Genomic DNA, 22,358 nt, shown 5'->3' with positions numbered 1-22,358 from the left:
TGAAACCTGTGGCACCCCCATAGAGACTGCCAGAGGTCCGGACAACAGGCCCTCCGATTTGACACACTAAACTATCTGAGAAGTAGTTGGTGAACCAGGCGAGGCAGTCATTTAAGAAACCAAGGCTGTTGGGTCTGCCGATAAGAATACGATGATTGACAGAGTCGAAAGCCTTGGCCAGGTCGATGAAGACAGCTGCACAGTACAGTCTTTTATTGATGGTGGTTATGATATCGTTTAGTACCTTGAGCGTGGCTGAGGTGAACCCCTGACCAGCTCGGAAACCGGATTGCACAGCGGAGAAGGTACGGTGGGATTCGAAATGGTCAGTGATCTGTTTGTTAACTTGGCTTTAGAAGACTTTAGAAAGGCTGGATGGATTGTAAATAAAAATGTTCTAAACTGACTTGCCTAGTTAAATAAAGGTGAACATTTATTTTTTAATTTTTTTAAATGATGGCCTACCCGGGTCAATCCCTAACAACGCTGGGCCAATTGTGCTCCGCCCTATGGAACCCCCAATCACGGCCAGTTGTGATACAGCCTGGAATTGAACCAGGGTCTGTATTGATGCCTCTAGCACGGAGATGCAGTGCCTAGACCACTCCACCACTCTTTAATGAGTAGGTGTCGGAGGATGGGAATAAATAATAAATTATTAATATATAATAATGTAGTACAATACCACCCCATTAAGGGTCTGTTATTCTTGGTACATTGGTCTCTATTTCATAACGAAAAGGCCTAGCTTGAATGATTATCTGACACAACTGTAGGGCAGTATGATTCACTTTCATGTATGCCCAGAAGGTGGTAGTAAAATAGGAAAGTGTTTTCAAACTCGGTGGTAGTTTGGTCTTTTTGAGTTTCCGTATATACAACCACAATAATATTCCACGACCCTCCGATACTCCTGTTAAGCATCCATGTAACCAACTACCGAAAGGTAAATATGTTTTATGTATTTATCTAAACGTATGAGCTTTATAATATTGTCATTTGATGACAAGTTGGGTGTGTAGCTAACTATTCAAGCCATCTGTTTGCCAGCTATAACTAATCTAGTTAGTTAGCTAGTTAGCATAGGGCAATTCAATTTACTAGTGCTTAACCAAAGATGGTGCTAGTACCGTATAACAAAGAGTGTAGCTATAACGTTACGTGTTTGAAAACTGTAGGTATAAAACCCCATAAGGACCGACATGTGAAGTTTATAAGAGCATATTGGGTGTCAAATGAAAGCAAACAGTGTCTCTCTGTGTGTGGTCCTTCATAATAAAATGTAGCTGGGATATCTTGGTAGATCTATCCCTCTTAGGACATTTCGAATACAACACATCCACTTGATGGCTTTTGACTATGAAGAGGGTCTCTGATTGGCAGGAGAGGAACATACAGTTGTGTGTCCTTTCTCAAATGCAGTTTTAAATGGGGGAATCAATTGATTGTTATCATCTTGATACTAGTAGCTCTGTAATAAAAATGGATTCCATTGTATGGAATACAATTCCATCGTTCATTCCACTCATGTATTATTCACAGATTGTCACCATGCCACTGACAAATTATGAAAAGCAAAGGAGAAGGAGTATTATGAGGAGGTAAAGTAGAAACATAAAAATGAATATATGTTTGAGAAAATCACAGGCTAAAAGCCCAAGAAAATAGATTTATTGTGTTGAGTTTTATTAATTACCCTTTCAGATGTCCATACAAATTGCTAAGTTATTACCTTGATGAGAGCATAAATGACCTATTTCTTCCTCTTTGTACCTATTCAGGCTACATCATCATGAATAGAATTACATTAAAATCCATAAGTAGGGGCCTCCCGGGTGGTGCAGTGGTCTAAGGCACTGTGCCACCAGAAACTCTGGGTTCGAGCCCAGGCTCTGTCGCAGCCGGCCACGACCGGGAGGTCCATGGGGCGACGCACAATTGGCCTAGCGTCGTCCGGGTTAGGGAGGGTTTGGCCGGTAGGGATATCCTTGTCTCATCGCGCACTAGCGACTCCTGTGGCAGGCCGGGCGCAGTGCACGCTGACCAGGTCGCTAGTTGTATGGTGTTTCCTCCGGCACATTGGTGAGGCTGGCTTCCGGGTTTGATGCACGCTGTGTTAATTAAGAAGCAGTGCGGCTTGGTTGGATTGTGTTTCGGAAGACGCATGGCTCTCGACCTTCTTCGCTCCCGAGCCCGTACGGGAGTTGTAGCGATGAGTAGCGATGAGATAAGACAGTAACTACTAACAATTGGATACCATAAAAAAACGGGGTAAAAAATAAATGAATCCATAAGTATCCATCATCAGGTACCCAGGATGTCATTCTGTTGCCAGTGTTAATCCACTTCACTTAATGTAGTTTGATAATCAAAAAAAAAATCAAAATAAAGTTGGCTTTAAAGCAGACTGCCCATTCTTTCTGCAGACATCTTTGATGAACTTTTAAGAAGGCACACCTGTTAATGGAAATACATTCCAGGTGACTACCTTATGAAGCTGGTTGAGAGCATGCCAAGACTGTGCAAAGCTGTCATCAAGGCAAAGGGTGACTATTTGAAGAATCTCAAATCTAAAATACATTTTGATATTTTAAACACTTTTTTGGTTACATTCCCGCCACCTCAAATTAATAAAATGCTCGGTAATATCTCAAAATGTTGAGATATAATGTCAAACATTTTAAGATACTAAATCTAACTCAAGAGTTTGAGATAGTTGACCATTCTTATAGGATATGTTTCTTCATTTGTAACATTGTGTGGGAATTCCACAGATGTCCCCACAGGTCCCAGAGTGGTGGGTGGGGGGGCTGTTTTCCTGGGGCCCAGAGTTTTTCCTGATATGGTAGGCTAACCTAACAAGGTAAAACTCTGGACCCTAGTTGTGGGGTATGACATAGTAATAAATACACTGTAAAACGGTTTTAAATGGGCTATGGTGGACCAGATTTTATATATATATATATATATATATATATATATATATATATATATACACCCATTGCTTTTGGGTTGTAATCATATTTTAATGCTTGCATGAATATCACGCTGAATATATGTTCATGTCATTGTCACTAATCAACTGCATTACACTAAGAAATAATTCAAATTTAGATGCTAACGAATGCTAACCATAAGTTAATGCATCTGATGGTTATCTAGCATGCTAGCAGTGACTGCTACGTCCTAAATAAGTGTTGGCAGCAATAACAGCTCAATTTAATCTAAGCGACTGTCTTTAACAACAGTCCTAACAACATTTAGGGCTTTTAGAACATAACATGTATTCGAAAATGTAGTGGAAAATCACTACTCTCTCATGATTGAAGCCTGTATCATTGTTGCTAATATTAGCAATGCTAGCTAGCTAAGTAGCTAACCCAGCTGCTGCATCTGAAATAGTGTTTTCAACACTAACAGCCAAATACAGCCTAAGCGACTGTCCAAGCAACCATCCAACAACACTGTAGGCCTATTGGAACTACACTGAACAAAAATATAAGTGCAACATGCAACAATTTCAAAGATTTTACTGAGTTACAGTTCATATAAAGAAATAAAATAAAATGTTATTTGTCAAGATGTGCCAAATACAACCTTATACAGTGAAATGCTTACTTACAAGCCCTTAACCAACAATGCAGTCTTAAGAAAGAAACCTAAAAAAAGAAGAGCAGTGGCTTCTTCACTGGGAATGTGATGAAAGAAATAAAAGCTGAAATATATATTTCTCTCTACTATTATTGTGACATTTCACTTTCTTAAAATAAAGTGGTGATCCTAACTGACCTAAGACAGGGAATTTTTACTAGGATTAAATGTAAGGAATTGTGAAAACTGAGTTTAAATGTGTTTGGCTAAGGTGTATGTAAACTTCCTACTTCAACTGTACACCACACCTAATCATTGAAGTGTTTTTCTTTATTTTTACTATATTCTACGTTGTAAAATAATTGTGAAGACATCAAAACTGAAATAACATATGGAATCATTTAGTAACCAAAAAAGTGTTTAAAATATCAAAATGTATTTTATATTTGATATTCTTCAAATAGTCACCCTTTGCCTTGATGACAGCTTTGCACAGTCTTGGCATGCTTTCAACCAGCTTCATAAGGTAGTCAGTCACCTGGAATGTATTTCCATTAACAGGTGTGCCTTCTTAAAAGTTCATTTGTGGAATTTCATTCCTTCTTAACCTCTTTATCCTACCCCCTCCTTTTTCGAACATTCTGTTAAAAATCGCGCAACTTTATAGTATATGCATATGATTAGTATGTGTGGATAGAAAACACTCTGAAGTTTCTAAAACTGGTTAAATCACGGCTGTGACTATAACAGAGCGTGTGTTTCATCGAAAAGCGCAAGAAAAACTGGTCACTGAAATCTGAAAAAAGTATCCATGCGCCCCTTTCATGGATTATTTAAAGGAAACCAAATTTAATATGGAGACGGATGCAATTCCTACAGCTTCCACACGATGTCGCCAAAAACGTCATTTTCATTGACAAAAATCCATTGAGACATTATCAATAGATCCGTGATTCCATCCAGCCTACCTCAATCGATTTTGGAAGATTGAAAAATGGACACTGTTTTCTTTTGTAGCTGCTATTGAATACAGATCGCCCAGTGATCAATTTGATCGCTTATTAACGTTTACAAATACCTAAAGTTGGGTTATAAAAGTAGGTTGAAGTGTTTTGTCAAAGAATATAGGCAACTTATATAATTTTTAAACATGACGTTGCGTGTTGGAAGAGAGCTTTTTTCGTGATGCAGACAGGCTATACAAATTGATATTTTGGGCATTCATGGACGGATTTAATCGGGAAAAATACCAATTTGTGATGTTTATGGGACATATAGGAGTGCCAACAAAGAATATCATCAAAGGTAATGAATGTTTTATTTTATTTCTGCGTTTTTGTGTAGCGCCAGCTACGCTAATTCTTTTGTTTACGTCGCCTTCAGGCATTTTGGGGTGTTGCATGCTATCAGATAATAGCTTCTCATGCTTTCGCCGAAAAGCATTTTAAAAATCTGACTTTTGGCTAGATTCACAACGAGTGTAGCTTTAATTCAATACCCTACATGTATATTTTAATGAACGTTTGAGTTTTAACGAGTACATTTAGCATTTAGCGTAGCGCATTTGCATTTCCAGGTGCCTACTTGAGACGTCTGCGTCTCAAGTAGGAGCAAGAAGTTAATGTGTTTGAGCCAATCAGTTGTGTTGTGACAAGGTTGGGGGGCGGTATACAGAAGATAGCCCTATTTGGTAAAATACCAAGTCGTTTTTATGGCAAGAACAGATCAAATAAGCAAAGAGAAACGACAGTCCATCATTACTTTTTAAGACGTGAAGGTCAGGAGGGGACTGAGCAGAAGGGGACTGAGCACGCACCCCTGAGGGGCCCCCGTGTTGAGGATCAGAGTAGTGTGTTGTTACCTACCCTTACCACCTGGGGGCGCCCCATCAGGAAGTCCAGTATCCAGTTGCAGAGAGAGGTGTTTAGTACCAGAGTCCTTAGCTTATTGATGAGCTTTGAGAGCACTATGGTGTTGACCGCTGAGCTGTAGTCAGTGAATAGCATTCTCACATAGGTGTTCCTTTTATCCAGGTGGGAAAGGGCAGTGCTGGAGTGTAATAGAGATGGCATCTTCGGTGGATCCGTTGGGGCGGTATACATATTGTAGTGGGTCTAGGTTTTCTGGGATAATGGTGTTGATGTGATCTATGACCAGCCTTTCAAAGCACTTCATGGCTACAGAGGGTGGGTGCTACGGGTTGGTAGTCATTTAGGCAGGTTCCTTAGTGTTCTTGGGCACAGGGACTATGGTGGTCTGCTTAAAACATGTTGGTATTACAGACTCGGACAGGGAGAGGTTGAAAATGTCAGTGAAGACACTTGCCAGTTGGTCAGCACATGCTCGCAGTACACGTCCTGGTAATCCATCTGGCCCTGTGGCCTTGTGAATGTTGACCTGTCTTATGCACATCGGCTGTGGAGAGCGTGATCACACAATCTTACGGAGCAGCTGGTGCTCTCATGCATGTTTCAGTGTTATTTGCCACAAAGTTACTTTAGAAGTAGTTTAGCTCGTCTGGAAGGCTTGTGTCACTTGGCAGCTCTCGGCTGTGCTTCCCTTTGTAGTAGAGGTCGACCGATTATGAATTTTCAACGCCGATACCGATTATTGGAGGACCAAAAACAGCAGATAACGATTAATCGGCCGATTTTTTTATTTATTTTTATTTGTAATAATGACAATTACAACAATACTGAATTAAAACTTATTTTAACTTAATATAATACATCAATAAAATCAATTTAGCCTCAAATAAATAATGAAACATGTTCAATTTGGTTTAAATAATGCAAAAACAAAGTGTCGGAGAAGAAAGTAAAAGTGCAATATGTGCCATGTAAGAATGCTAACGTTTAAGTTCCTTGCTCAGAACATATGAAAGCTGGTGGTTCCTTTTAACATGAGTCTTCAATATTCCCAGGTAAGAAGTTTTAGGTTTAGTTATTATAGGAATTATAGGACTATTTCTTTCTATACCATTTGTATTTCATATACCTTTGACTATTAGATGTTCTTATAGGCACTTTAGTATTGCCAGTGTAACAGTATAGCTTCCGTCCCTCTCCTCGCCCCTACCTGGGCTCGAACCAGGAACACATCGACAACAGCCACCCTCTAAGCAGCGTTACTCATGCAGAGCAAGGGGAACAACTACTCCAAGTCTCAGTGAGTGACGTTTGAAACGCTATTAGCGCGCACCCCGCTAACTAGCTAGCCATTTCACATCGGTTACACCAGCCTGATCTCGGGAGTTGATAGGCTTGAAGTCATAAACAGCGCAATGCTTGAAGCATTGCGAAGAGCTGCTGGCAAAACGCACGACAGTGCTGTTTGAATGAATGCTTACGACCCTGCTGGTGCCTACCACCGCACAGTCAGACTGCTCTATCAAATTACAGACTTAATTATAACATAATAACACACAGAAATACGAGCCTTACGTCAATATGGTCGAATCCGGAAACTATCATCTCGAAAACAAAACGTTTATTCTTTCAGTGAAATACCGAACCGTTCCATATTTTATCTAACGGGTGGCATCCATAAGTCTAAATATTCCTGTTACATTGCACAATTAGTTAGCAACGAGCCAGGCGGACCAAACTGTTGCATATACCCTGACTCTGCGTGCAATGAACGCAAGAGAAGTGACACAATTTCACCTGGTTAATATTGCCTGCTAACCTGGATTTATTTTAGCTAAATATGCAGGTTTAAAAATATATACTTCTGTGTATTGATTTTAAGAAAGACATTGATGTTCATGGTTAGGTACACGTTGGAGCAATGCGCACCGCATCGATTTATATGCAACACAGGACACGCTAGATAAACTAGTAATATCATCAACCATGTATAGTTAACTAGTGATTATGATTGATTGATTGTTTTTTTATAAGATAAGTTTAATGCTAGCTAGCAACTTACCTTGGCTTCTTAATGCATTCGCGTAACAGGCCTCCTCACGAGGCAGGGGGTTAGAGTATTGGACTAGTTAACCGTAAGGTTGCAAGAATGAATCCCTGAGCTGACAAGGTAAAAATCTGTCGTTCTGCCCCTGAACAGGCAGTTAACCCACCGTTCCTAGGCCATCATTGAAAATAAGAATGTGTTCTTAACTGACTTGGCCAGTTAAATAAATAAAAAATCGAACAAATCTGCGTACAAAAATACCGATTTCCGATTATGAAAACTTGAAATCGGCCATAATTAATCGGTCGACCTCAACTTTGTAGTCTGTAATGGTTTTCAAGCCTTGCCACATCCAACGAGCGTCAGAGCCGGTGTAGTACGATTCGATCTTAGTCCTGTATTGATGCTTTGCCTGTTTGATGGTACGCCAGCGGGCATAGCGGGATTTCTTATAAGCATCTCAGTTAGAGTCCCACTCCTTGAAAACGGCGGCTCTACCCTCTAGCTCAGTGCGGATGTTGCCTGTAATCCATGGCTTATGGTTGGGGTATATACATACAGTCACTGTGGGGATGACGTCATCAATGCACTTATTGATGGAGCCAGTGATTGATGTGGTGTACTCCTCAATGCCATCGGAAGAACCCCGGGAACATATTCCAGTCTGTGCTAGCAAAACAGTCCTGTAGTTTAGCATCTGATTCATCTGACCACTTTTTTAAATTTATGTAGTCACTGGTGCTTCCTGCTTATTTTTTTTGCTTGTAAGCAGGAGTCAGGAGGATTGAATTATGGTCAGATTTGCCAAATGGAGGGCGAGGGAGAGCTTTGTATGCGTCTCTGTGTGTGGAGTAAAGGTGGTCTAGAGTTTTTTTCCCTCTGGTTGCACATTTAATATGCTGGTAGAAATGAGGTAAAAACGGATTAAAGTTTCCCTGGAGCGCCACCTCTGGATGAGCGTTTTCCTGTTTGCTTATGGCCGTATACAGCTATTTGAGTGTCGTCTTAGTGCCAGCATCGGTTTGTGGTGGTAAATAGACAGCTACAAAGAATATAGATGAAAACTCTCTAGGTAGATAGTTTGGTCTACAGCTTATCATACGATACTCTACCTAAGGCGAGCAAAACCTAGAGACTTCCTTAGATATCGTGCACCAGCTGTTGTTTACAAATATACATAGAACGCCACCCCTTGTTTTACCAGAGGCTGCTGTTCTATCCTGCCAGTACAGTGTAATACCTGCCAGCTGTATGTTATTCATGTTGTTGTTCAGCCACGACTCGGTGAAACATAAGATATTACAGTTTTTAAAGTCGCGTTAATAGGATATACATGCTTTTAGTTCGTCCATTTTATTATCCAGCGATTGTACGTTGGCCAATAGTACCGATGGCACGGACTGATTAGCCACTCGTTGCCGGATCCTCACAAGGCACCTCATTCTCCTTCCGTGAAACCTTTGTCTCTTTCTCCTGCGAATGACGGGGATGAGGGCCTGTTCGGATGACTGGAGAAAATCCTTTAAAGAAGTCTCATTAAAGAAAATTCTTAGTCCAATTCAAGGTGAGTAATCTGATGTTCGGAAGATATTTTCGGTCATAAGAGACGGTAGCATCAAAATGATGTACAAAATAAGTTACAAACAATGCAAAAAAACAAACAAAATAGCACGGTTGGTTAAGAGCCTATAAAACGACAGCCATCCCCCCCAGGGCCATTATGCGAAATATATATAAAAAACTATTGAAATGGATTGATTAAGCCAGAATCTTCTGATTTCACATGACTGGGAATACAGATATGCATCTGTTGGTCAGAGATACTTTTAAAAAAAAAGTAGGGTCGTGGATCAGAAAACCATTCAGTATCTGGTGTGACCACCATTTGCCTCATGCAGCGTGACACATATCCTTCGCATAGAGTTAATCAGGCTGTTGTTTGTGGCCTGCGGAATGTTGTCCCACTCCTCTTCAATCACTGTGCGAAGTTGCTGGATATTGGCGGGAACTGGAACACACTGTCGTACACGTCGATCCAGAGCATCCCAAATATGCTCAATGGGTGACATGTCTGGAGGCCATGGAATTGGGACATTTTCAGCTTCCAGGAATTGTGTACAGATCCTTGTGACATGGGGCCGAGCATTGTCATGCTGAAACCTGAGCTGATGGCGTTGGATGAATGGCACAACAATGGGCCTTAGGATCTCGTCACGATATCTCTGTGCATTCAAATTACCATTGATAAAATGCAATTGTGTTCGTTGACTGTAGCTTATGCCTGCCCATACCATAACCGCACTACCACCATGGGGCACTCTGTTCACAACGTTGACGTACCTGCAGGATGCCAATTGCAAGCTCCCTCAACTTGAGACATCTGTGGCATTTTGTTGTGTGACACAACTGCACATTTTAGAGTGGCCTTTTCTCGTCCCCAGCCCAAGCTGTGCCTGTGTAATGATCATGCTGTATAATCAGCTTCTTGATATGCCACACCTGTCAGGTAAATGGATTATCTTTGCCTATGGAGAAATTATCACTAACAGGGATATAAACTAATTTGTGGACAACATTTGAGAGAAAGATGCTTTTTGTGCATATGGAACATTTCTGGGTTCTTTTATTTCACCTCATGAAACATGGGACCAAGTAGTGTTTTTTTTTTTTCTCAATGTAATAAAACGTATGAAGTTTACAAAAAATATTGGCTATTTGTAAAGTGCTCAATAGTCGCCGGAGCTGCAACTTCAACTGTGATGGTGGGACTGGTTTTGCCGAATGGGATGTTTGAGCCTTGAACAACAGAAAAATATTGGAGTAAAATGACTATAAATATCATTCTATTTAAAATATTTCCAGATGTTATTAGACATTAACAATCAGAGCAACATATAGATAGCAAGGAGTTCCAATATGATCAGAAAACTACAAATAGGTTATATAGATAGCTGAAAATGACAGAGAAGCAATTTCACTCAACAGTCAATAGATGTGACATCATGTCTATGTATTTTTGACTTATGTATTTTGAAATTTCGACTTGCGTATCTCAATATGTTTAGATAGTATCGACATTAAATGAAAAATTGGTGGCGGAAATGGGCTTAAATAGATATTTAACCGTTTTTGGAAAACTTGGTCACGTAAAAACGGATATTCATAACGTCATTCTGTTGACAAACTGTGTATCTGCTCAGTTATTTAACAAACCGTACAACTCTATGAACAAGGCTTACTTTTTTACAAAAACACATCTACTTAAAGTGGCACTCCAAACTTCTTTTCACCTCATTTAACACCTGCTTTACTTGACTAAAGGCACATCTCAATAGGTGGTCCAGATATGTCTTTATGTAGTGGGGCCTTTGCTTTTTTGTTCTCTTTATTGTTCCTCAAGCATGGGGGAAGGCCGACGACGTCGCTGATTCCCATTAGACCAACTCCTTAAATGCCCTACTCCTTGAAGTTTGCGGTTGTGTCTAAAAATAATATTTTGCTAAACTTTTTACCCTTTAGTGCTGTATTTACAGTGCCTTAGGAAAGTTTTCAGACCCCTTGACTTTTTCCACATTTTGTTATTTTACAGCCTTATTTTAAAATGGATACATAAAACAATTTCCTCATCAATCTACACACAATACCCCATAATGACAAAGCAAAAACGTTTTTTTATTTAATTTATTAAAAATAAAAAACAAATATGTATTCAGACCCTCAAAATTGGGCTCAGGTGCATCCTGTTTTCATTGATCATCCTTGAGATGTTTCTACAACTTGATTGGAGTCCACCTGTGGTAAATTCAATTGACACAATATAAGGTCACACAGTTGACAGTGCATGTCAGAGCAAAACCAAGCCATGAGGTCGAAGGAATTGTCCATAGAGCTCAGTGACAGGATTGTGTTGAGGCACAGATCTGGGAAAAGTACCAAAACATTTCTTCAGCATTGAAGGTCCCCAAGAACACATTGCCCTCCATCATTCTTAAATAGAAAAAGTTTGGAACAACCAAGTCTCTTCCTATAGCTGTCCGCCCGACCAAACTGAGGAATCGGGGGAGAAAGGCCTTGATCAAGGAGGTGACCAAGAAACCGATGGTCACTCTGACAGGGCTCCAGAGTTCCTCTGTTGAGATGGGAGAACCTTCCAGAAGGACAACCGTCTCTGCAGCACTCCAGCAATCAGGCCTTTATGGTAGAGTTGTCCAGATGGAAGCCACTCCCCAGTAAAAGGCACATGACAGCCCGCTTGGAGTTTGCCAAAATGCACTAAAGGACTCTCAGACCATGAGAAACAATATTCTCTGGTCTGATGAAACCAAGATTGAACTCTTTGGCCTAATCCTGGTTTTGCTTTGTCATTATGGTGTATTGTTTGTAGATTGAGGGGGGAAAACAATATAATCCATTTTAGAATAAGGCTGTAATGTAACAAAATGTGGAAAAGGTCAAGGGGTCTGAATACTTTCCGAATGCACTGTATACTTGGGATATCGCTTTTCAACACTAAAAGTAAAAACATCGCTGGAGCACATCTTTAAACTTTGCAATTAATAGTTTTTGTTTGAATTTTTTCACTTTGAAATGTATGTTCCGTTACTATGGAATTTCCCTTTGCTTATGTCAACATCGGTGCCGTTGTTGACTTTCATATGGGCTTTGTTGAGCCTTTTGATCTTATTTAACATTTGGGTGGTTTGTTTTGTTATTGACAGGTCACTGGTCTGTTCATCATCTACTGAAGATGGATCCAATGGATAAATATGGGACATATGAAAGCAGTGGTCAACCAGAAGAGCTTTTTGTATGTTAAACCATATTTTATGCATTCTTCAAAGTGAGAAACAATTACATTTTACAATAGCTTAAACAATCGGCTATCCATTAACAAGTTTTATTGGTCAAGTTGAGTTTATTCACCAACCATGGTCTGTTCTAGGATCATTCACTACATTGGAGTGAGGTTAAAGAGGAGGCTGAAGAATGTCCGATTTCAGCTGTCTCGTTAGGAGTTGAAACATCCCAGGTTTGTCCAAAGGAGGACCCTGATGAACAAGATCCCTCATTTGACACAGTTTCAGACATCTATGGAGTTACAGAGCAAGAGCATGGACATAAAGGCATGACATATCTCAAAGTAAAGGTTTGTGTCTACTCAACATTTTGCAAGCCCACTTACAAGCCCAGAGTTGTTGTTAGAATTATGTTTTTTTGTGTCAGGTGCCGCCTTCTCCAGTCGCAGTCAAAGAGGAGTCTGAAGAATGCTCCCATCTGCCAGTAGAGGAAGTTGCCTTAATTACAGTGAAGAAAGAAGAGAATGAAGACTGGTTGAAGTCAGAAGATGAGGATGTTGTAAAAGTGTCAGTGCCTTGGGAACCGTTGGAAACATCATCATGCTCAGATACAGAGGACAGTGAGATGGAAAGTGATAATGTGAAAGTGAGTTCAAGCATGTAATAACGTACTGAGTGAAATACACACTTTGAGATGTTTTGTAGGGTTAGCTTCTTGTAGGGTCAATTTAAAAGTTTCTTCATTCCACAAGTTGTTTTGACTGTTTTGACATCCTACCTATTAAAAGCTGTGTACCCCAATCCACAAACCTAGCTCTTGGGCCAAGTTAGTATTTCCCCAATTCTTGAAGGTAACTGACTTTCTGACTGAACTGAATCCGCTTCTCTGTTTCAAAGGACTGTGAAAACCATGAGAGTGACATTTCACGAGGTTCAATGATTGAAGATTGTAGCAGGATTGATCCAGGGATGACGCCAGATACAGATGTGAAAACTAATGCTGTCGATTTCAGTGAGTACCATTGGTGGGGTGGGTTGCAGTTGTGGCGTAGATATAGCTGCGGGAAGTAGTCTGGGGGTGGGGGTGCTGTGATTGTTTTGCAGTGGGGGGGGGGGGGCGCAGAATTTATTTGGGGCCAATGCTGAAGACATCTATATCAAGGGTTCCCAAAAATGTTCAATCAAGGCCCCCCTTTCAGCATTGGGGAACATCCTTTTACATCAGCCTAAAACCCCAAACATCAAGCAATGCAAATGTAGAAGCACGGTGGCTAGGAAAAACTCCCTAGAAAGGCAAGAACCTAGGAAGATGCCTAGAGAGGAACCAGGCTTGAGGGGTGGTCAGTCCTCTTCTGGGTGTGCCAGGGGGAGATTATAACAGTACATGGCAAAGATGTTCAAATGTTCATAGATGACCAGCAGGATCAAATAATAATAATCACAGTGGTTGTAGAGGGTGCAACAGGTCAGCACCTCAGGAGTAAATGTCAGTTGGTTTTTCATAGCCGAGCATTCAGAGACAGCAGGTGCGGTAGAGAGAGACGAAAACAGCGGGTCCTGGACAAGGTAGCACGTCCGGTGAACAGGTCAGGGTTCCATAGACGCAGGCAGAACAGTTGAAACTGGAGCAGCAGCACGACCAGGTGGACTGGGGACAGCAAGGAGGTATCAGGCCAGGTAGTCCTGAGGAATGGTCCTAGGGCTCAGGTCCACCGGGAGGAGAGGGAGAGAATTCGAGCATACTTAGGATAAGGACACAGGATAAGACAGGAAAAATACTCCAGAAATAACAGACTGACCCTAGAACCCCGACACAAACTATTGCCGCCCCGTCAGATGATACCCCCTTGACCCGACCAACCAGGCAGGATATAACCCCACCCACATTGCCAAAGCACAGCCCCCACACCTCTAGAGTGATATCTTCAAATCACCAACTTACTACCCTGAGACAAGGCTGAGTATAGCCCACGAAGATCTCCCCATGGTACGAACCCGTACACCAGTAAGCCAGTGACTCAGCCCCCATAATAGGGTTAGAGGCAGAGAATCCCAGTGGAGAGAGGGGAACCGGCCAGGCATAGACAGCAAGGGTGGTTTGTCACTCCAGTGCCTTTTCGTTCACCTTCACACCCCTGGGCCAGACTACACTCAATCATAGGACCTACTGAAGAGATGAGCCTTCAATAAAGACCTAAAGGTCGAGGCTGAGACTGCTTCTCTCACATGGATAGGCAGACCATTCCATAAAAATGGAGCTCTATAGGAGAAAGCCCTGCCTCCAGCTGTTTGCTTACAAATTCTAGGGACAATTAGGAGTCCTGTGTCTTGTGACCGTACGGTATGTGTCTTTATGTCCAGCATGACCAAATCGGAAAGATAGGTAGGAGCAAGCCCATGTAATCCTTTGTAGGTTATCAGTAAAACCTTGAAATCAGCCCTAGCCTTAACAGGAATTCAGTGTAGAGAGGCTAGCACTGGAGTAATATGATCACATTTGGTTCAAGTCAAGATTCTAGCAGCCGTGTTTAGCACTAACTGAAATGTATTTAATGCTTTATCCTGGTACCCGGAAAATAGAGCATTACAGTAGTCTAATCTAGAAGTGATAAAAGCATGGATTAACTTTTCTTGTGTCATTTTTGGACAGAAAATTTCAGATTTTTGTAATGTTACGTAGATGGGAAAAAAGCTGTCTTTTGAAATAGTCTTGATATGTTCGTCAAAAGAGAGATCAGGGTCCAGAGTAACGCAGAGGTCCTTCAGTTTTATTTGAGATGACTGTACAACCATCAAGATTAGTTGTCAGATCCAACAGAACATCTCTTTGTTTCTTGGGACCGAGAACTAGCATCTCTGTTTTGTCCGTTTAAACGTAAAAGATTTGCCGCCATCCACTTCCTAATGTCTGAATAACAAGCTTCCAGTGAGGCCAATTTTGGGACTTCACCATTGTTCATCGAAATGTACAGCTGTGTATCATCCGCATAGCAGTGAAAGTTAACATTATGTTTCCGAATGACATCACCAAGAGGTAAAATATATAGTGAAAACAATAGTGGACCTAAAACAGAACCTTGAGGAACACCGAAACGTACAATTGATTTGTCAGAGGACAAACCATCCACAGAGACAAACTGATATATTTCCGCAGAAAAGATCTAAACCAGGCCAGAACTTGTTCGTGTAGAACAATTTGGGTTTCCAATCTCTCCAAAAGAATGTGGTGATCGATGGTGACAATCATAGATTAGAATGACGATCGCAGTGACCGGGCAACAACTCTTACAGTTTCAACTATTGAATCCTGCAAGATAATGTTCTTAATTATTTAAACTACCTTTTTTGCCAAAGCAGAGATGCTGAATAGTTGTTTTGCCTGCACTACAGATGTTATTGGTCCGCTAATACTAGTAAAAGGCCCAGTGCACTACTTTTGTGGGGGGGGGGGGGGTTCTTCTAAAAATAAGATTTCATAGCTCAATAGCTATGGTTCTATTTTTGATGTTTTTTTCTCTTTCCTTTAGGTGAATCTAAAGGGGGGTCCTCCTTCTACCCATGCCCCCATTGTACACTTGGTTTCACCATAGAACGTTTTTTCCATGGGCATCTCAAGAGGGCCCACCCTGAAGAGTACATCGCTCTGCTGAAGTCTGGGGAAATAATAGCAACAAAAAAAAAGTGTTCACAGCTGCCCCCAGCCACTTGCCCGCAATGTGGCAAGAGCTTCTCCAATAAATATGTTATGGAAAAGCATCAGAGGAGTCACACAGGAGAGAAGCCATATCACTGTGCAGACTGTGGGAAGAGCTACGTCTTTGCTGATTCACTCAAAAAACATACAAAAAGATGTGGGAAAGGATTCCGAAGACAAACCCAACTGACCAGCCATGAAACGATCCCCACAGGAGAGAGACCATATAAATGCTCTCAGTGTGGAAAAGGATACCGAACACCAGCCAGTCTAAAAGCACACCAGAAAACCCACCCAGGAGAAAAGCCTTATCAGTGCTCTCAGTGTGACAAATGTTTTGGCTTTTCCAGAGACCTTAAGAGACACAGATGGACTCACACTAGTGAGAGACCATATACATGCTTTGAGTGTGGCAAAGGATTCGTCGAACAAACCCAACTGACTAGCCATGAGCTTATTCACACAGGAGAGAGACCGTATAAATGCTCTCAGTGTGCAAAAGGATACCGAAGACCAGCCCATCTAAAAAGACATAAAATGACCCACACCTAATGATTGCCTCCGGGGTAAGAAATCATTCTACTGGCTGGAAGATTTGATAACTTGGAACTTTGATATGCCTGTAGAGTATATTAACTCTGGAACTTTGATATTCCCGTAGTATATATGTTATGTAAAGTTCAACAATATATAGAAAAAATTGCTACATCGAAAATTATATATATTCAATATTTATGTTTTCAAATATTTATAAATTAACAGGTTTGCTGTGTCTGTCAGCGTACTGTCCAGAACATGGAGGCGCTACCAGGAGACAGGCCAGTACATCAGGAGACGTGGAGTAGGCCGTAAGAGGGCAACAACCCAGCAGCAGGACCGCTACCTCCGCCTTTGTGCAAGGAGGAGCAGGAGGAGCACTGCCAGAGCCCTGCAAAATTACCTCCAGCAGGCCACAAATGTGCATGTGTCTGCTCAAACGGTCAGAAACAGACTCCATGAGGGTGGTATGAGGGCCCGACGTCCACAGGTGGGGGTTGTGCTTACAGCCCAACACCGTGCAGGACGTTTGGCATTTGCCAGAGAACACCAAGTTTGGCAAATTCGCTACTGGTGCCCTGTGCTCTTCACAGATGAAAGCAGGTTCACACTGAGCACATGTGACAGACGTGACAGTCTGGAGACGCCATGGAGAACGTTCTGCTGCCTGCAACATCCTCCAGCATGACCAGTTTGGCGGTGGGTCAGTCATGGTGTGGGGTGGAATTTCTTTGGGGGGGCCGCACAGCCCTCTATGTGCTCGCCAGAGGTAGCCTGACAGCCATTAGGTACCGAGATGAGATCCTCAGACCCCTTGTGAGACCATATGCTGGTGCGGTTGGCCCTGGGTTCCTTCTAATGCAAGACAATGCTAGACCTCATGTGGCTGGAGTGTGTCAGAGGTTCCTGCAAGAGGAAGGCATTGATGCTATGGACTGGCCTGCCCGTTTCCCAGACCTGAATCCAATTGAGCACATCTGGGACATCATGTCTCGCTCCATCCACCAATGCCACGTTGCACCACAGACTGTCCAGGAGTTGGCGGATGCTTTAGTCCAGGTCTGGGAGGAGATCCCTCAGGAGACCATCCGCCACCTCCTCAGGATCATGCCCAGGCGTTGTAGGGAGGTCATACAGGCACGTGGAGGCCACACACACCACTGAGCCTCATTTGGACGTGTTTTAAGGACATTACATCAAAGTTGGATCAGCCTGTAGTGTGGTTTTCCACTTTAATTTTGAGTGTGACTCCAAATCCAGACCTCCATGGGTTGATAAATTTGATTTCCATTGATAATTTTTGTGTGATTTTGTTGTCAGCACATTCAACTATGTAAAGAAAAAAGTATTTAATAAGAATATTTCATTCATTCAGATCTAGGATGTGTTATTTTAGTGTTCCCTTTATTTTTTTGAGCAGTGTATAATTGTACACATAGGGCCTAATATAGACACCCACCAAAAAAAGAATGCAGAAAGTGTTAATTAAAAAAAAAAAATGTAAAAGGCCATTATGCCTGACTTAGATTGGATGCATTCCGATTTTTCTGTAGCCTCTGTGGCCAACGACCCAGGCACACATAATAATGCCATGAATAGCGGTAGCATTAATCTCACCATTTGAATCTCGCCATCGCTCTTTTTATACTGAACAAAAATACAAAAGTTAAATGTAAAGAGTTGGTCCCATGTTTCATGAGCTGAAATAAAAGATTCCAGAAATCATTCATACAATTGTCAATCATAAAATTATTTCTCTCAATTTTTTTGCACACATTTCTTTACATCCCTGTTTGTAAGCGTTTCTCCTTTGCCCAAAATAATCCATCCACCTGACAGGTGTGGCATATCAAGAAGCTGATTAAACGGCATGATCATTACACCGGTGCACCTTGTGCTGGGGACAATAAAAGGTCACTCTAAAGTGTGCAGTTTTGTCTCACAACACAATACCATAGAGGTGTCAAGTTTTGAGGGAGCGTGCAATTGGCATGCTGACTGTAGGAATGTCCACCAGAGCTATTGCCAGAGAATTTGTTTGTTTCTCTACCATAACTGCCTCCAACATCGTTTTAGAGAATTTGGCAGTACATCCAAACAGCCTCACAACCGCAGACCACTCACAACTCATTCTGATTTGCTGGGCCTGGCTCCCCAGTGGGTGGACCTATGCCCTCCCAGGCCCACCCATGACTGTGCCCTTGCCCAGTCATGTGAAATCTATAGATTAGGGCCTAATGAATTTATTTCAATTGACTGATTTCCTTCTATGAACTGTAACTCAGTAAAATCTTTGAAATTGTTGTGTTTATATTTTTGTTCAGTATATAATGAAAAGGTGACCAAAAACCAGATTCCTTTTTTTAAGGGACGGATTTGTATGGAAAGCCAAGTGGAAGGGAACATTATATGTCGTCATCCTCATAATAACCGTGCGTGGTTTAACCGCAACAGAATAGTACCCTTCAACTGAAGCAGCGGGAAAGTAACGAGTGTCCACATCTCTCACAATCATACCATTACTATACTTATAATAGTTTAGGACCATCACCTGACGACCGGTAAAACAGTCTAGCACCCACGTGCTAATCTACGTTACTTTTTCCCCTAGCTCACGCCCGGGAGGCAGCCCATTTCCAAAATGAATGCAATCCCTTTTTACCCTGGGAAACTCCTCCCGCTTGGGCAACCTGTGTCAGATAATCAAATCCATTCAATATCTCATGTGAAGTCTTCCAAAAACACATTTGCACATGAATTCACATGTGAAATTTCACTTGCATGTGACTTCACGTGAAATTGTACAAATGTTAAGTGTTCCAAAAGCACATTTTCACACGTGAAATGCGATGTGTAGTTTCATGGTATCACATGTTGAAATTTTGCATCTCCATGTCACATTTATTTAACATGAGATCATGTTTAGTTTCATATTATCACATTGCTTCACATGTTGGATATGTTATCAAATTAACTTCACATGTGATCACACAAGAACTCACTTGTTCACATGTGGAATGCATTAGTTTTTTCCATAATGGACACCACAAACAAATTCAATTGTTTAGTCCATATGTTGTTTAGTTTTCTATTGTTTAGTTGAGAAGTGCCAATTAATGGAATGTTAAAATAAATTATTATTTCTGCTGCACAAAATGTTAAACATGGCAATGTTGTTCTCATGTTCTCAATACAGGCTTTTAATATTTCATTGCATGTCATGATTGATGAATCTTTTTCAAACTGCTACATTTCACCCCAAACCCTATTACAACTGACCCCTTAAGTGGGGTATATTGTAACATTTCACTCCTTATATCTGAGACAGTCACAACTTGTCTGTTTGATTCAGAGACACAATACCTATACCAATTTGTAGCAGAGCCTTTTTAACAAAGCCTTTTTAATTCTATGTGCTGTGTATTTTGCTAAGATATTCGGATCGCAACACTGTAGTGTAAGGGGCCTCCAGTTTTTAGATAGACTGGCTCTTTAAACTTACCACACCTGGGTCCAGATTCAGTAATAGTGAAATCAAACCTTCTTGATGAGTACCTGATACTTTACAACTTTTATAGCAGTGGTTAAAACATGCTAATTGTGGATATTTGAGTAGATAAAAAAAGGTTTAATATACCTCAACTGTTATGCTATCCAGCCCTGGAATTTTCCCTAAAGCCTAAAGGCTTTAATTGCATTTAATTGCATCAAGACATTTTTCTGTACAGCTGTTCATTTTACACTATTCTTATTCAAAGAATACTTACAATTCAGTTAGTGGTACCGGAGGAGACTGAAAAGAGAACGTATGCTAAAAGTACTTTGCATCCTCTTTCAAAATATCATTTGGTGAATCAAGGATGACTCCATTTGTAACAATCAAATACTTTTTCCTAGCATTTCTATGAATTTTTCTAAATGTTTCATCCAATTCGCTTTATTTTTATAATACATGTACTGTTATTTCTTATTTCCTTTATTAATATGAACTCTTTTTACCTACAGTCGTGGCCAAAAGTTTTGAGAATGACACAAATATTAATTTCCACAAAGTTTGCTGCTTCAGTGTCTTGCAGAATATCAGTCTGTCTCTGATGTTTTTCCTGGAGAAAAGTGGCTTCTTTGCTGCCCTTCTTGACACCAGGCCATCCTCGAAAAGGCTTCACCTCACTGTGTGTGCAGATGCACTCACACCTGCCTGCTGCCATTCCTGAGCAAGCTCTGTACTGGTGGTGCCCCGATTCCACAGCTGAATCAACTTTAGGAAACGGTCCTGGCCCTTGCTGCACTTTCTTGGGCGCCCTGAAGCCTTCTTCACAACAATTGAACCACTCTCCTTGATGTTCTTGATGATCCGATAAATGGTTGATTTAGGTGCAATCTTACTGGCAGCAATATCCTTGCCTGTGAAGCCCTTTTTGTGCAAAGCAATGATGACGGCATGTGTTTCCTTGCAGGTAACCATGGTTGACAGAGGAAGAACAATGATTCCAAGCAACCCTCCTTTTGAAGCTTCCAGTCTGTTATTCAAACTCAATCAGCATAACAGAGTGATCTCCAGCCTTGTCCTCGTCAACAATCACACCTGTGTTAACGAGAGAATCACTGACATGATGTCAGCTGGTCCTTTTGTGGCAGGGCTGAAATGCAGTGGAAATGTTTGTTTTTTAACAACAAAAAAACAATCAGTTGGGGACACGTAAAATGTCTGCCTTCTATGGCGCCACTTTAGGGTATTGTTTCTTTTGCTCCAGAGTCCAATGGCGACGAGGTTTACACCTCTCCAGACGACGCTTGTCATTGCTCATGGTGATCTTAGGCTTGTGTGCGGCTGCTCAGCCATGAAAACCCATTTCATGAAGCTCCCGACGAACAGTTCTTGTGCTGATGTTGCTTCCAGAGGCAGTTTGGAACTCGGTAGTGAATGTTGCAACCGAGGACAGCCGATTTTAACGCTCTATGCGCTTCAGCACTCGCCGGTCCCGTTCTGTGAGCTTGTGTGGCCTACCACTTTGCGGCTGAGCCTTTGTTGCTCCTAGATGTTTCCACTTCACAATAACAGCACTTACAGCTGACTGGGGCAGCCCTAGCAGGGCAGAAATTTTACAAACTGACTGGTTGGAAAGGGGGCATCCTATGATGTTGCCACGTTGAAAGTCACTGAGCTCTTCAGTAAGGCCATTCTACTGTCAATGTTTGTCTATGGAGATTGCATGGCTGTGTGCTTGATTTTACACACTTGTCAGAAACGGGTGTGGCTGAAATAGCCAAATCTCCTAATTTGAAGGGGTGACCACATACTTTTGTATATACAGTGCCTTGCGAAAGTATTCGGCCCCTTTGAACTTTGCGACCTTTTGCCACATTTCAGGCTTCAAACATAAAGATATAAAACTGTATTTTTTTGTGAAGAATCAACAACAAGTGGGACACAATCATGAAGTGGAACGACATTTATTGGATATTTCAAACTTTTTTAACAAATTTAAAAACTGAAAAATTGGGCGTGCAAAATTATTCAGCCCCTTTACTTTCAGTGCAGCAAACTCTCTCCAGAAGTGCAGTGAGGATCTTTGAATGATCCAATGTTGACCTAAATGACTAATGATGATAAATACAATCCACCTGTGTGTAATCAAGTCTCCGTATAAATGCACCTGCACTGTGATAGTCTCAGAGGTCCGTTAAAAGCGCAGAGAGCATCATGAAGAACAAGGAACACACCAGGCAGGTCCGAGATACTGTTGTGAAGAAGTTTAAAGCCGGATTTGGATACAAAAAGATTTCCCAAGCTTTAAACATCCCAAGGAGCACTGTGCAAGCGA

At 41.4% G+C, this 22,358-nt stretch overlaps 1 protein-coding gene across 8 annotated transcripts; it reads left to right on the top strand.

The window, feature by feature from the left end:
- Window positions 1–850: 850 nt before the first annotated feature.
- On the top strand, window positions 851–18,262 carry LOC110524473 (uncharacterized). 8 transcript variants are annotated; one of them, XM_090235800.1, is made up of 8 exons: window positions 851–946; window positions 1,543–1,601; window positions 12,225–12,313; window positions 12,449–12,652; window positions 12,730–12,948; window positions 13,200–13,314; window positions 15,830–16,562; window positions 16,759–18,262. In XM_090235800.1, exons 3-7 carry the CDS (start codon window positions 12,254–12,256, stop codon window positions 16,546–16,548), a joined length of 1,317 nt encoding a protein of 438 aa, XP_090091926.1. In that variant the 5' UTR covers window positions 851–946; window positions 1,543–1,601; window positions 12,225–12,253; the 3' UTR covers window positions 16,549–16,562; window positions 16,759–18,262. The 8 variants fall into 8 exon arrangements, with proteins under 8 accessions (XP_090091926.1, XP_090091931.1, XP_090091929.1 ...); XM_090235802.1 differs by having other exon boundaries at window positions 864–946; window positions 16,777–18,262; XM_090235807.1 differs by having other exon boundaries at window positions 874–946; window positions 12,225–12,346; window positions 16,777–18,262.
- Window positions 18,263–22,358: the final 4,096 nt, after the last annotated feature.

This window comes from Oncorhynchus mykiss, chromosome 5 (genome assembly GCF_057628025.1).
Source record: "Oncorhynchus mykiss isolate SJ-2025 chromosome 5, ASM5762802v1, whole genome shotgun sequence".
In the NCBI taxonomy this organism is placed as follows: Eukaryota; Metazoa; Chordata; class Actinopteri; order Salmoniformes; family Salmonidae; genus Oncorhynchus; species Oncorhynchus mykiss.
Note: the sequence above shows the minus strand (reverse complement) of the source record. Positions and strands in the feature narration are given on the sequence as shown.